The sequence below is a fragment of the Etheostoma cragini genome, chromosome 9 (genome assembly GCF_013103735.1).
Source record: "Etheostoma cragini isolate CJK2018 chromosome 9, CSU_Ecrag_1.0, whole genome shotgun sequence".
NCBI classification, from domain to species: domain Eukaryota; kingdom Metazoa; phylum Chordata; class Actinopteri; order Perciformes; family Percidae; genus Etheostoma; species Etheostoma cragini.
The window spans coordinates 29657473-29672315 of record NC_048415.1 but is presented as its reverse complement, the minus strand read 5'-3'; the positions used below and the strand labels follow the sequence as shown (position 1 = coordinate 29672315).

Below are 14843 nucleotides of genomic sequence, written 5' to 3'. Positions count from 1 at the left end.
CCTAGGCCTTTTGACATACAAATGTCATATGGAGGGAATGACACAACTCTCCTCATCGTGCCATATTGCTTTCTCTGGAAAACACTTTTATGATGAAGATATGTTTCTGTCAGAGACAAGGCAATGGGTTTGCAATGTTATTTCACTGACATTGAAATGCTTTCTTTTTTTTGTTAAAATAAATGGTGAGTGCTGTGATCTAGTGTGATTGTGCTTGTTTTCATTTGACTGTAGTTGATAGTTCTATAATTCAGTAACACTGCATCTTATGATTCATAACTTTTTAAATCACTGAGAAATGAAAAGTAAATATTACACTTAAAGTGTCATTTTTTAAATGAAAATTGTAGTAAAATTAACTCTACAGTGTGATCATATTACTCTTAACAGTGCAATTAAACTACAGTGTTAAATACATTTACACATTTCATTGTTATTTTTTACACAATATTGAGTAGAATTAACTCTAAAAACTTAACACTGACCAAAGAGTTAATTTTACACTGATTTTGAGCGGGACCAAATGTTATCTGAAACGGAGTCAATTTCAACTCTATAGGAGTTAAATTAACACTTCAGATTTTACTGTGTAGTGAACGATCAATCCCCGCAGCCATAGCGGGAGTCAGACACTGTCACCACATTTAAGAGTAAACTTAAAACTCTCCTCTTTGATGAAGCTTATAGAGTGAGGAGTTGCAACTTTAGTACAGACACAGCACCTCTGCGTTTCTTATTTTCTCTGCTTCTCATCAGACTCATCTACCTACCTTTATAGAATTGGCTCAGGTCTGCCTTACACCAGCTCTTAATTATCATGTTATAGTTTTAGACTGTGGGGGGACTTCCTTCCTTTGACACACTGAGTTTAACATTGTATGATTAACTGTTAAGTGATGCTTATAACTATAATAACTAATGTAAATAGCATCTTACAAACCATTAAAAAACGATCAATTAATACCTTAGTTACTTTAACAACATTTGTAAATAATAGACACTTCAGTTAAATTTTATTTCCAGTTTAGGCCTTTTAGAACATTAACTATTGTAAAATAGGCACCTTAGTTAACTGTTATTAGCAGATAGTCAAGGCATATAACTGCATTAACTAATGGTAAAATAGACGCCTTAGTTAACTGTTCCTAAAAAAAAATTCCAGGCTTAATATTGCAATTACTAATGATATAATACACACCTTAATTAACTGTTATTTATAGTTTAGGGGTTTTAGTACATAAACTAATGTTAGAATAGACAACTTAGTTAACTGTTACTAAGTTAGTCTTATCAAAACTTGGAGATTAGCTGAAACCTACTGCCATTTAGTTTGTAACTGGCACACTTTTCCCCCATTATTCAATAATACAGCACTCCTGATTGGTGCGAGGCCAATAACAACTCCTCAGTGGGAACAAAGTGGAGTTCATTGTCTAAAAGACATTTTTGGTGAGGTTGGCTTGTAACCTTTTTCTGACTTACAAAATGCATTCGGTCTGCCCCGTTCCTCTTTTTACTTTTACCTTAAATTAAGATCAGCACTCAAGGCGTACGGTGTCCCTTGGCAGAGGCCTTGGCACATCCATCCTATTCAGAAGTTATTTACTGTGCAGCCAAAAAACTGTGGTAAGGTGTCTAGGCTTTATCAGTTCTTGGTGATATCAGTCCGCGTTAGTCTTCCAATTGAGAGGACCTGGGCACACCTCATGGCTTATGGTAGAAGAACAGACACAAGAAAGGATTCATGAACGAAAACTTTATGGATCCTTTCTTGTGTCTGTTCTTGTACCTTTATTTAGCAAAATGTGTTTGAAGTGGTACATTGGGACCCACTTAGCCAGAGATTTCAATTATAGTTCTAAGTTTGGGGAGCTGCAACTAAACAGTTGCTTCCCGTTTCAGGAAGGATTGAATATAAGGTCTCAATCATCACCCACCAATGCATCTATGGAAATGCTCCCCCCTACCTGAAAGAACTACTCATCCCTCACACTACAACACGATCCCTCCGCTCAAACAACTCCAACCGCCTCCTAATCCCCAGAACTAAACTCGGCACCATGGGTGATCGAGCCTTCTGCTCTGCCGCTCCTCGGACGTGGAATGCCCTCCCTGACCATCTAAGGGCACCACAGACTTTGGAGACTTTTAAAAAAGGACTAAAAACATTTCTTTTTAGCAGAACTTATAAGTTTTAACCTTGCACAAAAATGTTGTTGCACTATTTATAGATATTTTACTTTGATGTTTTTACCTTGCTTTTATGACCTTGACTGTAGCACTTTGAGATTTGTTTAAATGTAAAGTGCATTACAAATAAAATTTATTATTATTATTATTATTATTAAACAAAGGAAACCAAAACAGGGGAAACAATGAGAAAGCAGGAACAAGCTGGCGGACTTCCTACGTTCTTGGTGAAGCCAACTGGAACTCACCATTGTCCACTTTGTGCTTCCTTCAGAAACTGGACCAGGTCACCCGTCTTGGAGAGGTCTCGCGCTTCACGGGACTCATAGGTAAGCTGCACCGGGAAATGACCACTGTCATCCTGCAATAAGTAATGACTGAGTCAAACCGTTCATTTAGCCAGTTCCAATTTGGATAAGGTTTATGTTGTAAAATACCTGGCTTCAACAGTGTGTCTTGTTTGTGCGGTTATCTACTGTACTGTCACACAGATCTAGCAGACGTGTGCAGCTATAATCCTACCCATTCCAACCCCACAATTGACAGTCTTTATCAAGTGTCTTGAGTGTGTTTAGTAAAAAATCACTTATTTTGCTTTACCCGGACAATCATTCATTTAAAAAAAAAAAAAAAAACAGTGCACGGAATAGGTCAGGTCTTGCTACATTTTTCACTAATGCCAAGGTTTGACAATGAAGAGTCAGTGGTACTAAAGTCATGTCCTGTTTTAATTCAATATAAAAGTATTTGCAACTTTCGGCCTTGGTGGAGTAAAACATTTCAGAAAGTAGGCCCAGTAATGCTCAAAGTCAAACTTTCCTGTACTCTTGAGCATTACATACATTTTTTTTGTGGCCTTCCTCTTCTGAAGAGTTGGAAGATTCCTCCGCACTGGAGGGGATTGGCTCAAAGTCGTCTGTGTCCATGGAAGGGAGTCGCTGCTGGGCCCAGCCTGAGGGGAATCAATACACATTATTAACCAACATAATGTACTCATAAACACATGGCATATTACTGTATCACTTGGCAGTTTATTATATTTCATTAAGAGGATAGTAATTCGGCTGTGCAGTTTAGCAAATTGTCTCACATTATTATAAAAGCTTGATAAGTCTGTTTGAAATTAAACCACTAGCCAAGCTTCTCACAGAAAGAATGACTGTAATACTAGCAAAATATGACCACCAAGTCAAGACAACTTTGCCGCCGATTTGATTTCGCCCTTCAGCTTGGTCCGGAAACCCACATGTTTAATTCTGCAAAACTGGTTTATCTACAGTGCCTTACGAAAGTATTCGGCCCCCTTGAACTTTTCAACCTTTTGACACATTTCAGGCTTCAAACATAAAGATATAAAAAAAATATTTTTTGTGAAGAATCACCAACAAGTGGGACACAATTGTGAAGTAGAACGAAATCTATTGGATATTTTAAACTTTTTTAGCAAATACAAAAAACTGAAAAGTGGTGCGTGCAAAATTATTCAGACATGGTGGTGCCAGCATCATGGTTTGGGCCTGCTTTTCTTCAGCAGGGACAGGGAAGATGGTTAAAACTGAGGGGAAGATGGATGCAGCCAAATACAGCACCATTCTGGATGACAACCTGTTGGAGTCTGCAAAACACCTGAAACTGGGACGGAGATTTATCTTCCAACAAGACAATGATCCCAAACATACAGCAAAATCTACAAAGGAATGGTTCACAAATAAATGTATCCAGGTGTTAGAATGGCCAAGTCAAAGTCCAGACCTTAATCCAATCGAGAAACTGTGGAAAGAACTGAAAACTGCTGTTCACAAACGCTCTCCATCAAACCTCACTGAGCTCGAGCTGTTTTGCAAGGAAGAATGGGCAAGAATTTCAGTCTCTCGATGTGCAAAACTGATAGAGACATACCCCAAGCGACTTGCAGCTGTAATCGCAGCAAAAGGTGGCTCTATAAAGTATTAACGCAAGGGGGCCGAATAATTTTGCACGCACCACTTTTCAGTTTTTTATTTGCTAAAAAAGTTAAAAATATCCAATAGATTTCGTTCCACCTCACAATTGTGTCCCACTTGTTGGTGATTTCTTCACAAATTTTTTTTTTTTATATATTTATGTTTGAAGCCTGAAATGTGTCAAAAGGTTGAAAAGTTCAAGGGGGCTGAATACTTTCGCAAGGCACTGTACCTGGTGCGCTATTGGCGACTGAAAAGCGACAAAACAGCTTCTTGTTTACATTCAACATAGCTGCCAACAACCTCTCGCTCCTCCTGCTGCCTATTGGCTTAAATTAAAAATCAGCAGTATCCAAATTTATCTGGAAAGGAAAGCAGCCGCAACTCTACTTTACAGAGGAGGAGAGAGGATGGTGGCCTTTCTGTTCCAAACTTTAAATATTATTTCTGGCCCTTTGTGTTAAGACCCCTTCTCACTTGGTTTAGTCCAGATGTGTCTGCTTTCTGGAGTACCTAAGAGAGTGCTATGACAGAGCCTGGGGCTGTGTCTCAAATTGCACACTTCTGTACTAAATACTAACTATTTGAGTACATAGTGCGTTCACATTGTCGAAGTGCGGTCAAATTAAGTATACTTAAATACCCGGATGGTGCACCCAAAACTAAAAAAAATATGAGTGTAGATCGATGAACACTTTCCACACTCAACGGTTGCCATCTTGGCTACGTAGCGGAAGGGGCGGAGCTAACAAGAGTTGAAAAACTTTTGATAATGGCGGCCGAAGACGCGATAGCGAGACCAACGGAGCAATTCAATGTTGAACGTTAGTCTTTTTGCTATACTGTCTAACATATAATTTACCTGTATTTGTATATTTGGTTAATTTTACAGTCGGTACTGATTTTCGTACCACGAATTATAACGTTTATTGGTACCGTAATTTGATGTGCTAGCAAGCCAACCTTAGCTAGTTAACAGCGTCAGTTTAACCATATTGGCAAATAAGTTCTAAGCTAACGTTACATGTGTTGTAGCACATTGTTGTTTGTGTTTAACTATCGTCCCACTTTAGAAGATTTTAGTGTTAGAAGTGTGATTTTAACAAGTTCTACATATTCCGACGTGCAGCAAAATAGCGATCAGCTGATTGTCTGCCGGTAACGTTAACAGTAGCGTTACGTTAAAACGTATCCGCTGTTATTGCCTCCACCTGATGGAGAGTCTGAAGTCCCCCCTCAGATCCCTGTCCCCGTCAGACTAGCTACGGCTTGGGGGGGAGCCTGCAGAACTACAAGCACATTTTCTTAATAAAATTATATTAAAAGTATTTAAATTTGTTATCTTTTGTATTACACGTTGCATGACTGTTGCAAGCATATAATGTTGCATATACGAATAGAGGAATGGGATCTATTTAAATGTCAATTCTGTTCCTTCTGCTTTCACTGTTGTATCGTCATGTATGAAGACCATTTAGAACAAAAATACAACTTATATAAAAGATGTAATGATGTTTTGTCTATTAGGTAAGTTGTATGGTTAATGCTTCACAACAACAGTCTTATCTCTGGGCCACACGGATGTCCTCATGAAACCGTTGAGCATTAAAATGAACAGTAACGTTATGAATGAATGAATATTAACGTTACTTATCTTTAGAGCATAAACATAAACATATACATAAAGGAGTGGACTGCAAAGAATAGGTATAATTAATTAGTTGAAAAGAGTGCAGTAACAAGAAGGAATATTACAATACAGTTGGTACAGTTTTCAGCTAATGGGGGGGGGGGGGGGGGGGGGGGGGGGGGGGGGCATGACGGCGGCGTCACTGTCGTCATCCTGGCGTGACACGGAGCAAATAAAAGACACATTTATTTTTGTTATAGTATCAAAAAAAAAGCAGGAATTATTTTTCACGAAAAACAATAGCACACTGGAATGCTCTAATAAACACTGCCAGCGCTTTGGCTCCAAGATTAGCTGAAACATACTGCCATCTAGCTTGTAACTGACACACCTTTTCCCCATTGTTCAATAATACAACTCTCCTGATTGCTGTGAGGCCGATAACAGATCCACAGTGGGAACAAAGGTGAGTTCATTGTCTAAAAGACATTTTTGGTCAGGTTGGCTAATTACCTTTTTCTGACTTACAAAATACATTTGGTCGGCCACCTTCCTCTTTTTTCTTTTACCTTCAGTTAAGGTTGGCACTCAAGGCACACATTGTCCCGTGGCAGAGGTCTCTGCACCTCCATCCTTTTTTGGAAGTTATTTACTGTGCAGCTTAAAAACTGTGATATAGTATCCAGGCTCTATCAGTTCTTTGTGGTATCTGGCCGCACTGACCTTACTATTGAGAAGATCTGGGCACGTGATTGCCCAGGCCCCGCTCACAACTGGCATAATATAGGGTCTAACATTCCAGAAGTATCTCACAATCCAGACCATCAGCAGATTGACTACAATTTCATACATCTCACCCCTGTGAAAATTCATCACATGAAAATAATTAACAGCCATTTATGCACTTTCTGCCCAATAAAAGCACAAGGTACATTTCTTCATATGTTCTGGGAGTGGTCTCCTGTTGGTCAGTTCTGGGACAATATTGCATCCAAAATTTCTAAATGAATAATGTTACTGTGCTTGTTACTGTCAATTTTTTGATTATGAATGACCTGTCAGCCTTTCAGCTTTCTAAAGCTCAAAGACGTGCTGTGTTTTCTGGACTTACAGCTGTTAAGAGGATGATTGCAACCCATTGGAAGCCACCTCATGGCTTATCTGTTCGTTCATGGATCCTTTCGTTTTTGGAAGTCACGTACATGGGACTTTTGGCACAGTATTGCAGAGTCCTTGAAGGCAATTCTGTAGCCTTTTCTTTTGTATTTGTGTGTGATTTGTCCCTTGTCTTGTGTCTGTCTGTGTGAGTGTGTGTGTCTGTTTCTGCTTGTGTTGTTTTGTCTTGCTCCCACCCGTTTTTTCTCTCTGTGATTTTGTGCCCTGGGCCGCGTTCCTACGTCCTAGTGTGTTGTTTGTAACTGTTCGGGAATATTGTGGTTATATTTTTTTTCTCCATAAAAAAATGTGATCACAAAAAAACATAGTGGCCACCGAATGCTACCGAAGCGCATCAACCCGTTGTCGCTTCTACGTCACACTGATCGTTGGTCTGATTTCTTGATCCAATTGAGTCATTTGAACTATGCCCGTGGCTTGGTCTGGTGATAGCCAGACTATGGCATCTTAGGAGCCCTCCAGAAAGCTGACATATTTCCCCATTTTATAGCGCAAACGTTCAATAATGCAAACCGTTTATGACATTTTTACCAATGCTGCCACTCTAGCCATCTCACAGGCCTACTCCAAATCATGTATCCTGCCCAAAATTGCTGGACCTTGTCACAGGACCATAGGGCATGAAGACATTGACCGTTTTTTGTCTTAAATTTCTAACAATTTGTTGTCTTTCAAACCACTTCTCAACAATCTGGAGGGCTGATCTTTTAGGCGAGAAGAGGAAGTTGCAATAGACAGAAGTCTAAGACAATGCACACACACACCCACATGCACACACACAAAACATATTCATACATATACACACATATTCATATCCCATATGCACAAAAATAATACACACACTAACAAAGAATCTTTAGGGAATGTTAGTTTATGGTTATCTAAAGGTTAGTTTGAACCAAACCAAAAAATAATGTTTAGGGAATGTTGCCTCAGCAAGACTCTGTGTGTCTTTCTTGTGTGTTTTGTTGTTTTTGGTTGCGGCCCATTTAGGTTTTTGAAATGGAGTTAATTTGTTGACTTAGGTTCGGGAGCAGGGCCACACCTTAACCCCACCTCTAATCACCAAACAAACCTACATATAGCGTTCCGCGCAGCCAGGATCGTGTCTCTGATTGCTTGACGCAAGAGGGTCAGCGTCTCTGTCACGCTCTCTGGGTTCGGAGCTATGGCTAAGCTCACCTGATGTCAACGACGATCTATTCAAAACAGGGCATATTTCAGTCATGCCGCAGCTGTCGGATCCCGTCATATGTCTTAACGGCACCGATTGCGGTCCGAGGTCACCATGCCTCGGCTTCACCCAGATCTCCTCTCCTGCGCCGAACAATCCCCGGCTTCCAGCGGCTTCCAGCGGCTTCCAGCGGCTTCCAGCGGCTTCCAGCGGCTCTTTGGCTTCTTCCCCTCAGTCTGTAAGGTTGGGAAATCGGAGCCGCGGGGAGTCAACAAGGAGTCCGGTCTCCTTTTTCGACATTCAATGAACTATACCCCATTGTCGTGGCTAACTTACTTCTGGGGGCACGAATGTTCACAAGACATCTTAAATTCAGACACTCGGCTCCAGAATGAGACATTCAACCCGCACCATTGCCACAGTCTTTAACCACAACCTTCAACTAACACACCAGCTGAGAAACTTGTTACGCGTCACAAGATGCCAAGTTTCAACAGTCTTGCCCAGCACTCTCTCAGCGTACTTAACTGGCTTGGATTGCCAAGTGGCTTGTTGGTTTAATTGTTAAAACCTTTTGTCTGGCATCCTTTTTATGTTGCATCCTCCAACTATGGGTTTTGAGTCTTGGTTTGTTCCCTTAAATGGAGAAATTTGCGAGGTCTTCTAGCTGATAGCTTTGCTTCACATAGCCTTCTTCTGATCAGGACAGTACTCACCGGTAACTTAAAGTCTATTTTAAGTTACCTGTGAACACATCTGTACTTGTGGCGACCCGCCACACAATCAATGTTGACCGCCACATACCGCTGTATTCTCTCTCTCTCTCCCACAAACAACAGACCCGACTGTAAATAGCTTGGTTTGCAATCTGCCAATTAAAGGAGAATTCCGGTTAATTTTAACACGTAGCTTTGTTTTTTGTAAATGTGGACTGCTGTCAGTATAGAGAAAAATGAACTCAATCGGTGCTGCACATACCGTGTTATCCTCCTGGTAGAGTTAGCACCCAACTGTCTTAAACAGGGCAATTTTTAAGTGTTTTTAGCCTCTTAACATGGTCAAAATGTCATTGCAAGTGCCTACCCATGTGCAGTTATTCCTTCCAAGTGAACACTGTGAATCTGACTGCAGTAGATGTGACAGAAAGGCATAAAAGTTAATTCAGCCAGTGCACATACATCTGTTTATTTCCTGTTTTCCAGTGAAGTCCACACTAGTCAACACACGCCTTTCTGTCACATCTACTGCAGTTAAATTCGCTGTGTGCACTTGGATGGAATAACCGCACAAGGCTGTTTTTTATTTGTTTGTTAAAAAGATTACAAAAATATTTGCGGTACAATTAACATGAGAATTCTCTACCTCTTTCCTCCCATGGACCCCCCCCCCCACCCCCAGGTCAGCTACCACCGCAAACATAATCTAATTCTGTGGGAAACACTGCACCACATTAATGCAATTACATTTTTACCCATAATATAAATAAATACATACTCTAAGTATAAATAGAGTGAACAATAAACAGAAAGGATTGTACAATCATTAGTGCACATAGTCTGTTATTACATTAGATAGTTTAAGACCAATCTGAGGTTAGAAATAAACATGTTGCAGAAAGAAGTTGGAAGTTACACATCAGAAGAAAAAAATAAACAATGAATCAAATAATATTGCCAAACACCAATTAACCAAAACAAATTCACTCAACGCCTCTGCAGTTACCTGGTTGGGAGGTGGATCTAGGGACAGCTGGGGTACCACCAGCAGCAGTTGCTGTGCTGCTAGTCGTGCTCTGACGTTTCCTGACTGCAGCCAAAGCACCATGCAAAGTATCTGGAGGGAAGCCCAATTTCTTACTATCTTTTAATTATGATTGCGACTTAAAATCATTAACAACAAACAATTTCAAATATGAAGGTCCTGATACATAAATTAAATTCAGACCATCTAGTTAAGAATGCAACTCTACTGCAGAAATCAACCACATAGGCAATAGGCCTAAACAAAAAATAAACCCTTCACCACACCAAAACTATTCCAACACATTTTATCTGATATTCTTTTCATTTGATGTTCATGCAATTTTAAACATCACATCACAGAAGTCAACACAGCATGCAAGAAATGAACGTGAACAAGCACATACAGTAAATACGTGCACACATACCACACATTCTTTACACATCATCCACAAATAAAGGAATCACACAAATAGGTTGTGCCTAATTATCCAAAGAAAATGCTAAATGACATGCTCAGAGCCTGTACATGATAGACACATGACATATCTTTACATGTTCCTGTACCTTCATAACCAAATGGAGTGGGATCACTCTTTATCTCATGTCTCTTGCTCTTTACATTAGCAGACAGTGTACCTGGCCAGGGAAAATAACATAAACCAGAAGCTTAATTAGATACTAACATTTTACAAAGAAGGAACACACACAGCATTACCCCCAGACCCATTTTAGACAACATTGTAAAGCGCCTTTTAGACATTAAAATCTGTAAAATGGAGCATTGCGTGTTACCATCGCCATACAGAGAAAGGTGTCCATTCTTAAATGCTTAAAACATTAGGAACAGAGTGATAATTGCCATTTGGTACACAGTAGACGGTCTCAAGTTCTTACTGGCTGCATCAGTGATTAAATACATTTTTGCTGGTGAATCACTGTGTATCTCCATTTCTTTATTATAAACCATCATGTGTGTTGGAAGACTACAAATTCTCGCGAAATTCAAGCAACCCTGTTCTCATCGGTTTCAATATTTATTTGACAAAATATAGAATTCATGCTTCCTAGACTGCTTCATATGCGTGCCAAAACAAAGTGAAAACTTTTTTATAATTTTGACTCTCATTTAACTTCTTACATACAACCAACATAAATATTCAATTATTTTTTATTTCACATATAGCAAATAAAGTGTTTGCTGGAAATTCATACAGCAGGCAATATTTTTTTTCCTTTGTGAGGGAAATTACACTTTGGAGGGTCATCTAGTGTGAAGGTGTAAAAGAAGAAGAACAATTGGCTCATATGCAGTGGGTGCCTCGCCAGGAATCATCACCTTATCGTGGTGGAGAGGTTTGTGTGTCCATATGCACCTGAGGGCTGTGTTGTCCGGAGCGTTGTGCTCCTGGTAGGGTCCCAAGTGGCCTTAGGTGAGGGGCTAGACAAAGAATGGTTCATAAACCCTATGAGTGAATGAGGAAGAGATAGAGTGAACCTGCCTGGAGGAAGCCCAGGGCCCTCTGCTGGTTGTTTGTGCATATGCACCAAATGAAGGCTTTGAAGTATTCAGCCTTCTTGGAGACCTTGAATGGAGTCCTGTATGGGGCTCCAGTGGAGGACCGCATAGTTCTGCTGTACCCTAGGCCAAAGGTCAATGATTGATTTTACAATTGTTTCATCTGATCTGAGGCAGTATGTTTCGGGCATTCAGGTGAAAAGAGGGGCGGAGCTGTCCAACAATTACCATCTGATGGTGAGTTGGGTCAGGTTGGTGGGGGAAGACTCTGGAAGACTCTGGACAGACCTGGTGCGGGTTAACTGGGAACGTTTTGTGGAGGCCCTTGTCCGGCAGACTTTCAACTCACACCTCCAGCTGAGCTTTTTGTGCATCACTGTGGAGGCTGGGGGCCTTGAACCTTAGTGGACAATGTTCAAAGTTTCCATTGCTGAAGCTGTGGCGGTGAAGCTGTGTCTTAGGGTCTTAGGTGCTTCAAAGGGCGGTAACCCAGGAACACTGTGGTGGACCAAGCTGTGTACAGTAAGGATGGGACAATGTTGACCTCACAGAGGAAGAAATAGGGCAGTGGAAGGAGCACTTTGAGGAACTCCTAAATCCAGCTAATATGCCCTCTATGGTAAAGGCAGAGTAGGAGGATGATGGGGAATTGATGTTGATTTCCCTGCTGGAAGTCACTGAGGTAGTTACAACAACTTCACAGTGGCAAAGCCTCAGGGATGGATGAGATCAGTCCAGAAATGCTGAAAGCTCTGGGTGTGGAGGGGCTTTCTTGTTTGACTTCAACATTGCATGGAAATCTGGGACGGTGCCTGAGGAGTGACAGCTCCTTTGGCAGGTGGTGGTTCCTCTGTTTGAAAAGGGGAACCAGAGGGTGTGTGCCAATTACAGGGCTACTGCTCATCCTCCTCGGTAAAGTCTACTCCAAAGTGCTAGAAAGGATGGTTTGGCCGTTAGTTGAACCTCGGGTTGAAGAGGATCAATGTGGATTCCGTCCTGGTCGTGGTACAATGGATCAGATCTTCACACTTGCAAAGATCCTGTTGGGAGCCTGGGAGTATGCCCACCCGGTCTACATGTGTTTTGTGGATCTGGAGAAGACGTGTGACCGGGTCCGCCGGGAGATATTGTGGGAGGTGCTGCGGGAGTATGGGGTGAGGGGGGCCCTTCTCAGGGCCGTCCAATCTCTGTATGACCAAAGCAAGATTTGTGTCCGGGTTCTCGGCAGTAAGTAAGAGACTGGTTTCAGGTTGGCCTCCGCCAGGGCTGCGCTTTGTCACCAATCCCGTTAGTAGTATTTATGTACAGGATATTGAGGCATAGTCTTGGCGGGGAGGGGTTGTAGTTCAGTGGGCTCAGGATCTCATGCTTTTTGCAGATGATGTGGACCTGATGGCATCATCGACCTGTGACGTTCAGCACTCACTGAATGGCCGAGTGGGAAGCGGCTGGGATGGTGATCAGCACCTCTAAATCTGAGGCCATGGTTCTAAGCAGGAAACCAATGGAGGGCCTTCTCCAAGAATGGAATGAGTCCTTACCTCAAGTGAAGGAGTTTAAATACCTTGGGGTCTTGTCCGTGAGTGAGTGGAGCGAGAGATTGGTTGGCGAATCAGCACAGCGGGTGCGGTAGCACATTCAATTTATCACATTGTTGTGACAAAAAAAGAGCTAAGCCAGAAGGCAAAGCTATCGTTTTAACGGTCAGTTTTTGTTCCTACCCTCACCTGTTACCCTCATTAAGGCTGGGTCATGACCAAAAATATTAGATCAAGGGTACAAGTGGCCAAAATGGGTTTCCACAGGAGGGTAGCTTGCATGTCCCTTAGAGATGGGGTGGGAAGCTCAGCCGTCTGTGAGGAGCTCGGAGTAGAGCCGCTGCTCCTTTACTTTGAAAGAAGCCAGTTGAGGTGGTACGGACGTCTGGTAAGGATGCTTACTGGGCGCCTCCCTATGGGAGGCCAGGTAGGAGGGGGCCTCGGGGAAGAACCAGGACTAGGTGGAGGGATTGTATCTCCAAACACCTTGGGATCCCCCAGTCGGAGCTGGTTAATGTGGCTTAGGAAAGGGAAGTTTGGGGTCCCATGCTGGAGTTATTCCCCCCGCAACCCGATACCGGATAAGCGGACGAAGATGGATGGATGGCAGTGGCGGCTGATGCATTTTTCTCCAGTGGGGACTATACCAAAAATCAAGCAAACATGTACTAAGCTATCACAGCAGTGTGTTTAAATAAATGAAAAGGCATTCATTTGTATTTGCTGAGCTGAATGAACATTTTTTATAATGAAGCTTTTACATCGGGCGCCATTTTTCTTTCATTGATTTTCAAAAAATCACGCCACTATAAGGATTGATGTTGAACCCTATTTTTAGATAATGTCTAAAAACATAATGTTATCTTACAAATTGTAACCTTTAATTTACATGTCAACATTCAACATTAACACTAACACATTTCTTATCTCAGATCACAGACAACACTAGAGTGTACTCCAAACACTTTTCTAAGTACTGCATGTCGTTTAAACAAAGTGAAAAACTGGAGTGTGCCATCTTTTTTTTAGAAGAATACCTGTTTATGAAAGGAAAATCAAATAACCAAAATATACACGGACCCCTTACTGTACAGTTACCCACTTTTTTGTTTTACACTGTATCATGAAAATAACTAATAATAATAATAATTACCTTGCTGCATACCTTTGTTTACAGTACGTGTACATTCATAAGTTTGATGTTTTTGTGTATGTGTGTAAGAGTAGTGGTTGTGACAAAGTGTAAAAGCAAGAAATAGCAAAATGTGGAGGCAGGAAGACTTGCTACCTTTTGTGCGTCGTGTGGCGAAGGAGGAAGAGGAGGCAAGAGAGAAGCGGCGGGGGACCACTGCCTCCTTAACAGCAGGCTCTATAGCCGCAAAGGAGTCAGAAAGAAGGAAGAAGCATGAAGAAACCCGGAAGCAGAGACAGAAAGAGTGAAATTAAGTAAAGGGAGAAGAAATGAAAATCAGAGGAGAATGGAAGGAAAAGTTGGGTGTTATATAGATTTCAATTAAATGAAAAAACTTGTGCAAAGCGGAAAGAAGTTAGTAGTTATTAGTTAACACTACTAGGTTGGGGCCGCTAATTAGCATAATCCCCCTTTTCCAGTTTAGGAGGGGATCAAAGACCCCCCTATCTAAAGCTGCGCGCGCAGATCGTCATAAAAATATATATTAGCATATACCATTTGGTCTATAAAGGAGGGGGGGTTTGATTTCCCCCCTCTTAGTGGACACGTTTAGGAGGGGGTCGAAAAAATCCCGACTATCTGAAGCTGCACACGAAGATCGTCAAAAATTATGAGATAAATCATTTGGAAATTGTATAAAAGAAGAAGAAGAATGACGGTAAGTATCTACCGGCCACCTAAACCCAACCCTTCCTTCCTCTCAGACTTCGCAGAACTTCTAACGTTAGCCTCATCTCTCTCC

The 14843-nt window shown here is 41.4% G+C and overlaps 1 protein-coding gene across 5 annotated transcripts in view; it reads right to left on the bottom strand.

Annotated features, from left to right (window-relative positions):
- Positions 1-2397: 2397 nt before the first annotated feature.
- The window catches only part of mcf2l2 (MCF.2 cell line derived transforming sequence-like 2), a 216638-nt gene continuing 204192 nt past the window's right edge, over positions 2398-14843 (bottom strand). For 3 of the 5 annotated variants that reach the window (XM_034881481.1, XM_034881482.1, XM_034881484.1), the window contains exons 28-32: positions 14198-14278; positions 10420-10491; positions 9836-9946; positions 3033-3142; positions 2398-2551 (exon numbers count right to left, since the gene is read on the bottom strand). In XM_034881481.1, coding sequence (XP_034737372.1) covers positions 2435-2551; positions 3033-3142; positions 9836-9946; positions 10420-10491; positions 14198-14278 — 491 coding nt within the window. In that variant the 3' untranslated portion in view covers positions 2398-2434. The remainder of the gene's footprint in view (positions 2552-3032; positions 3143-9835; positions 9947-10419; positions 10492-14197; positions 14279-14843) is intronic. The other 2 variants (XM_034881485.1, XM_034881486.1) reach the window with 2 other exon arrangements.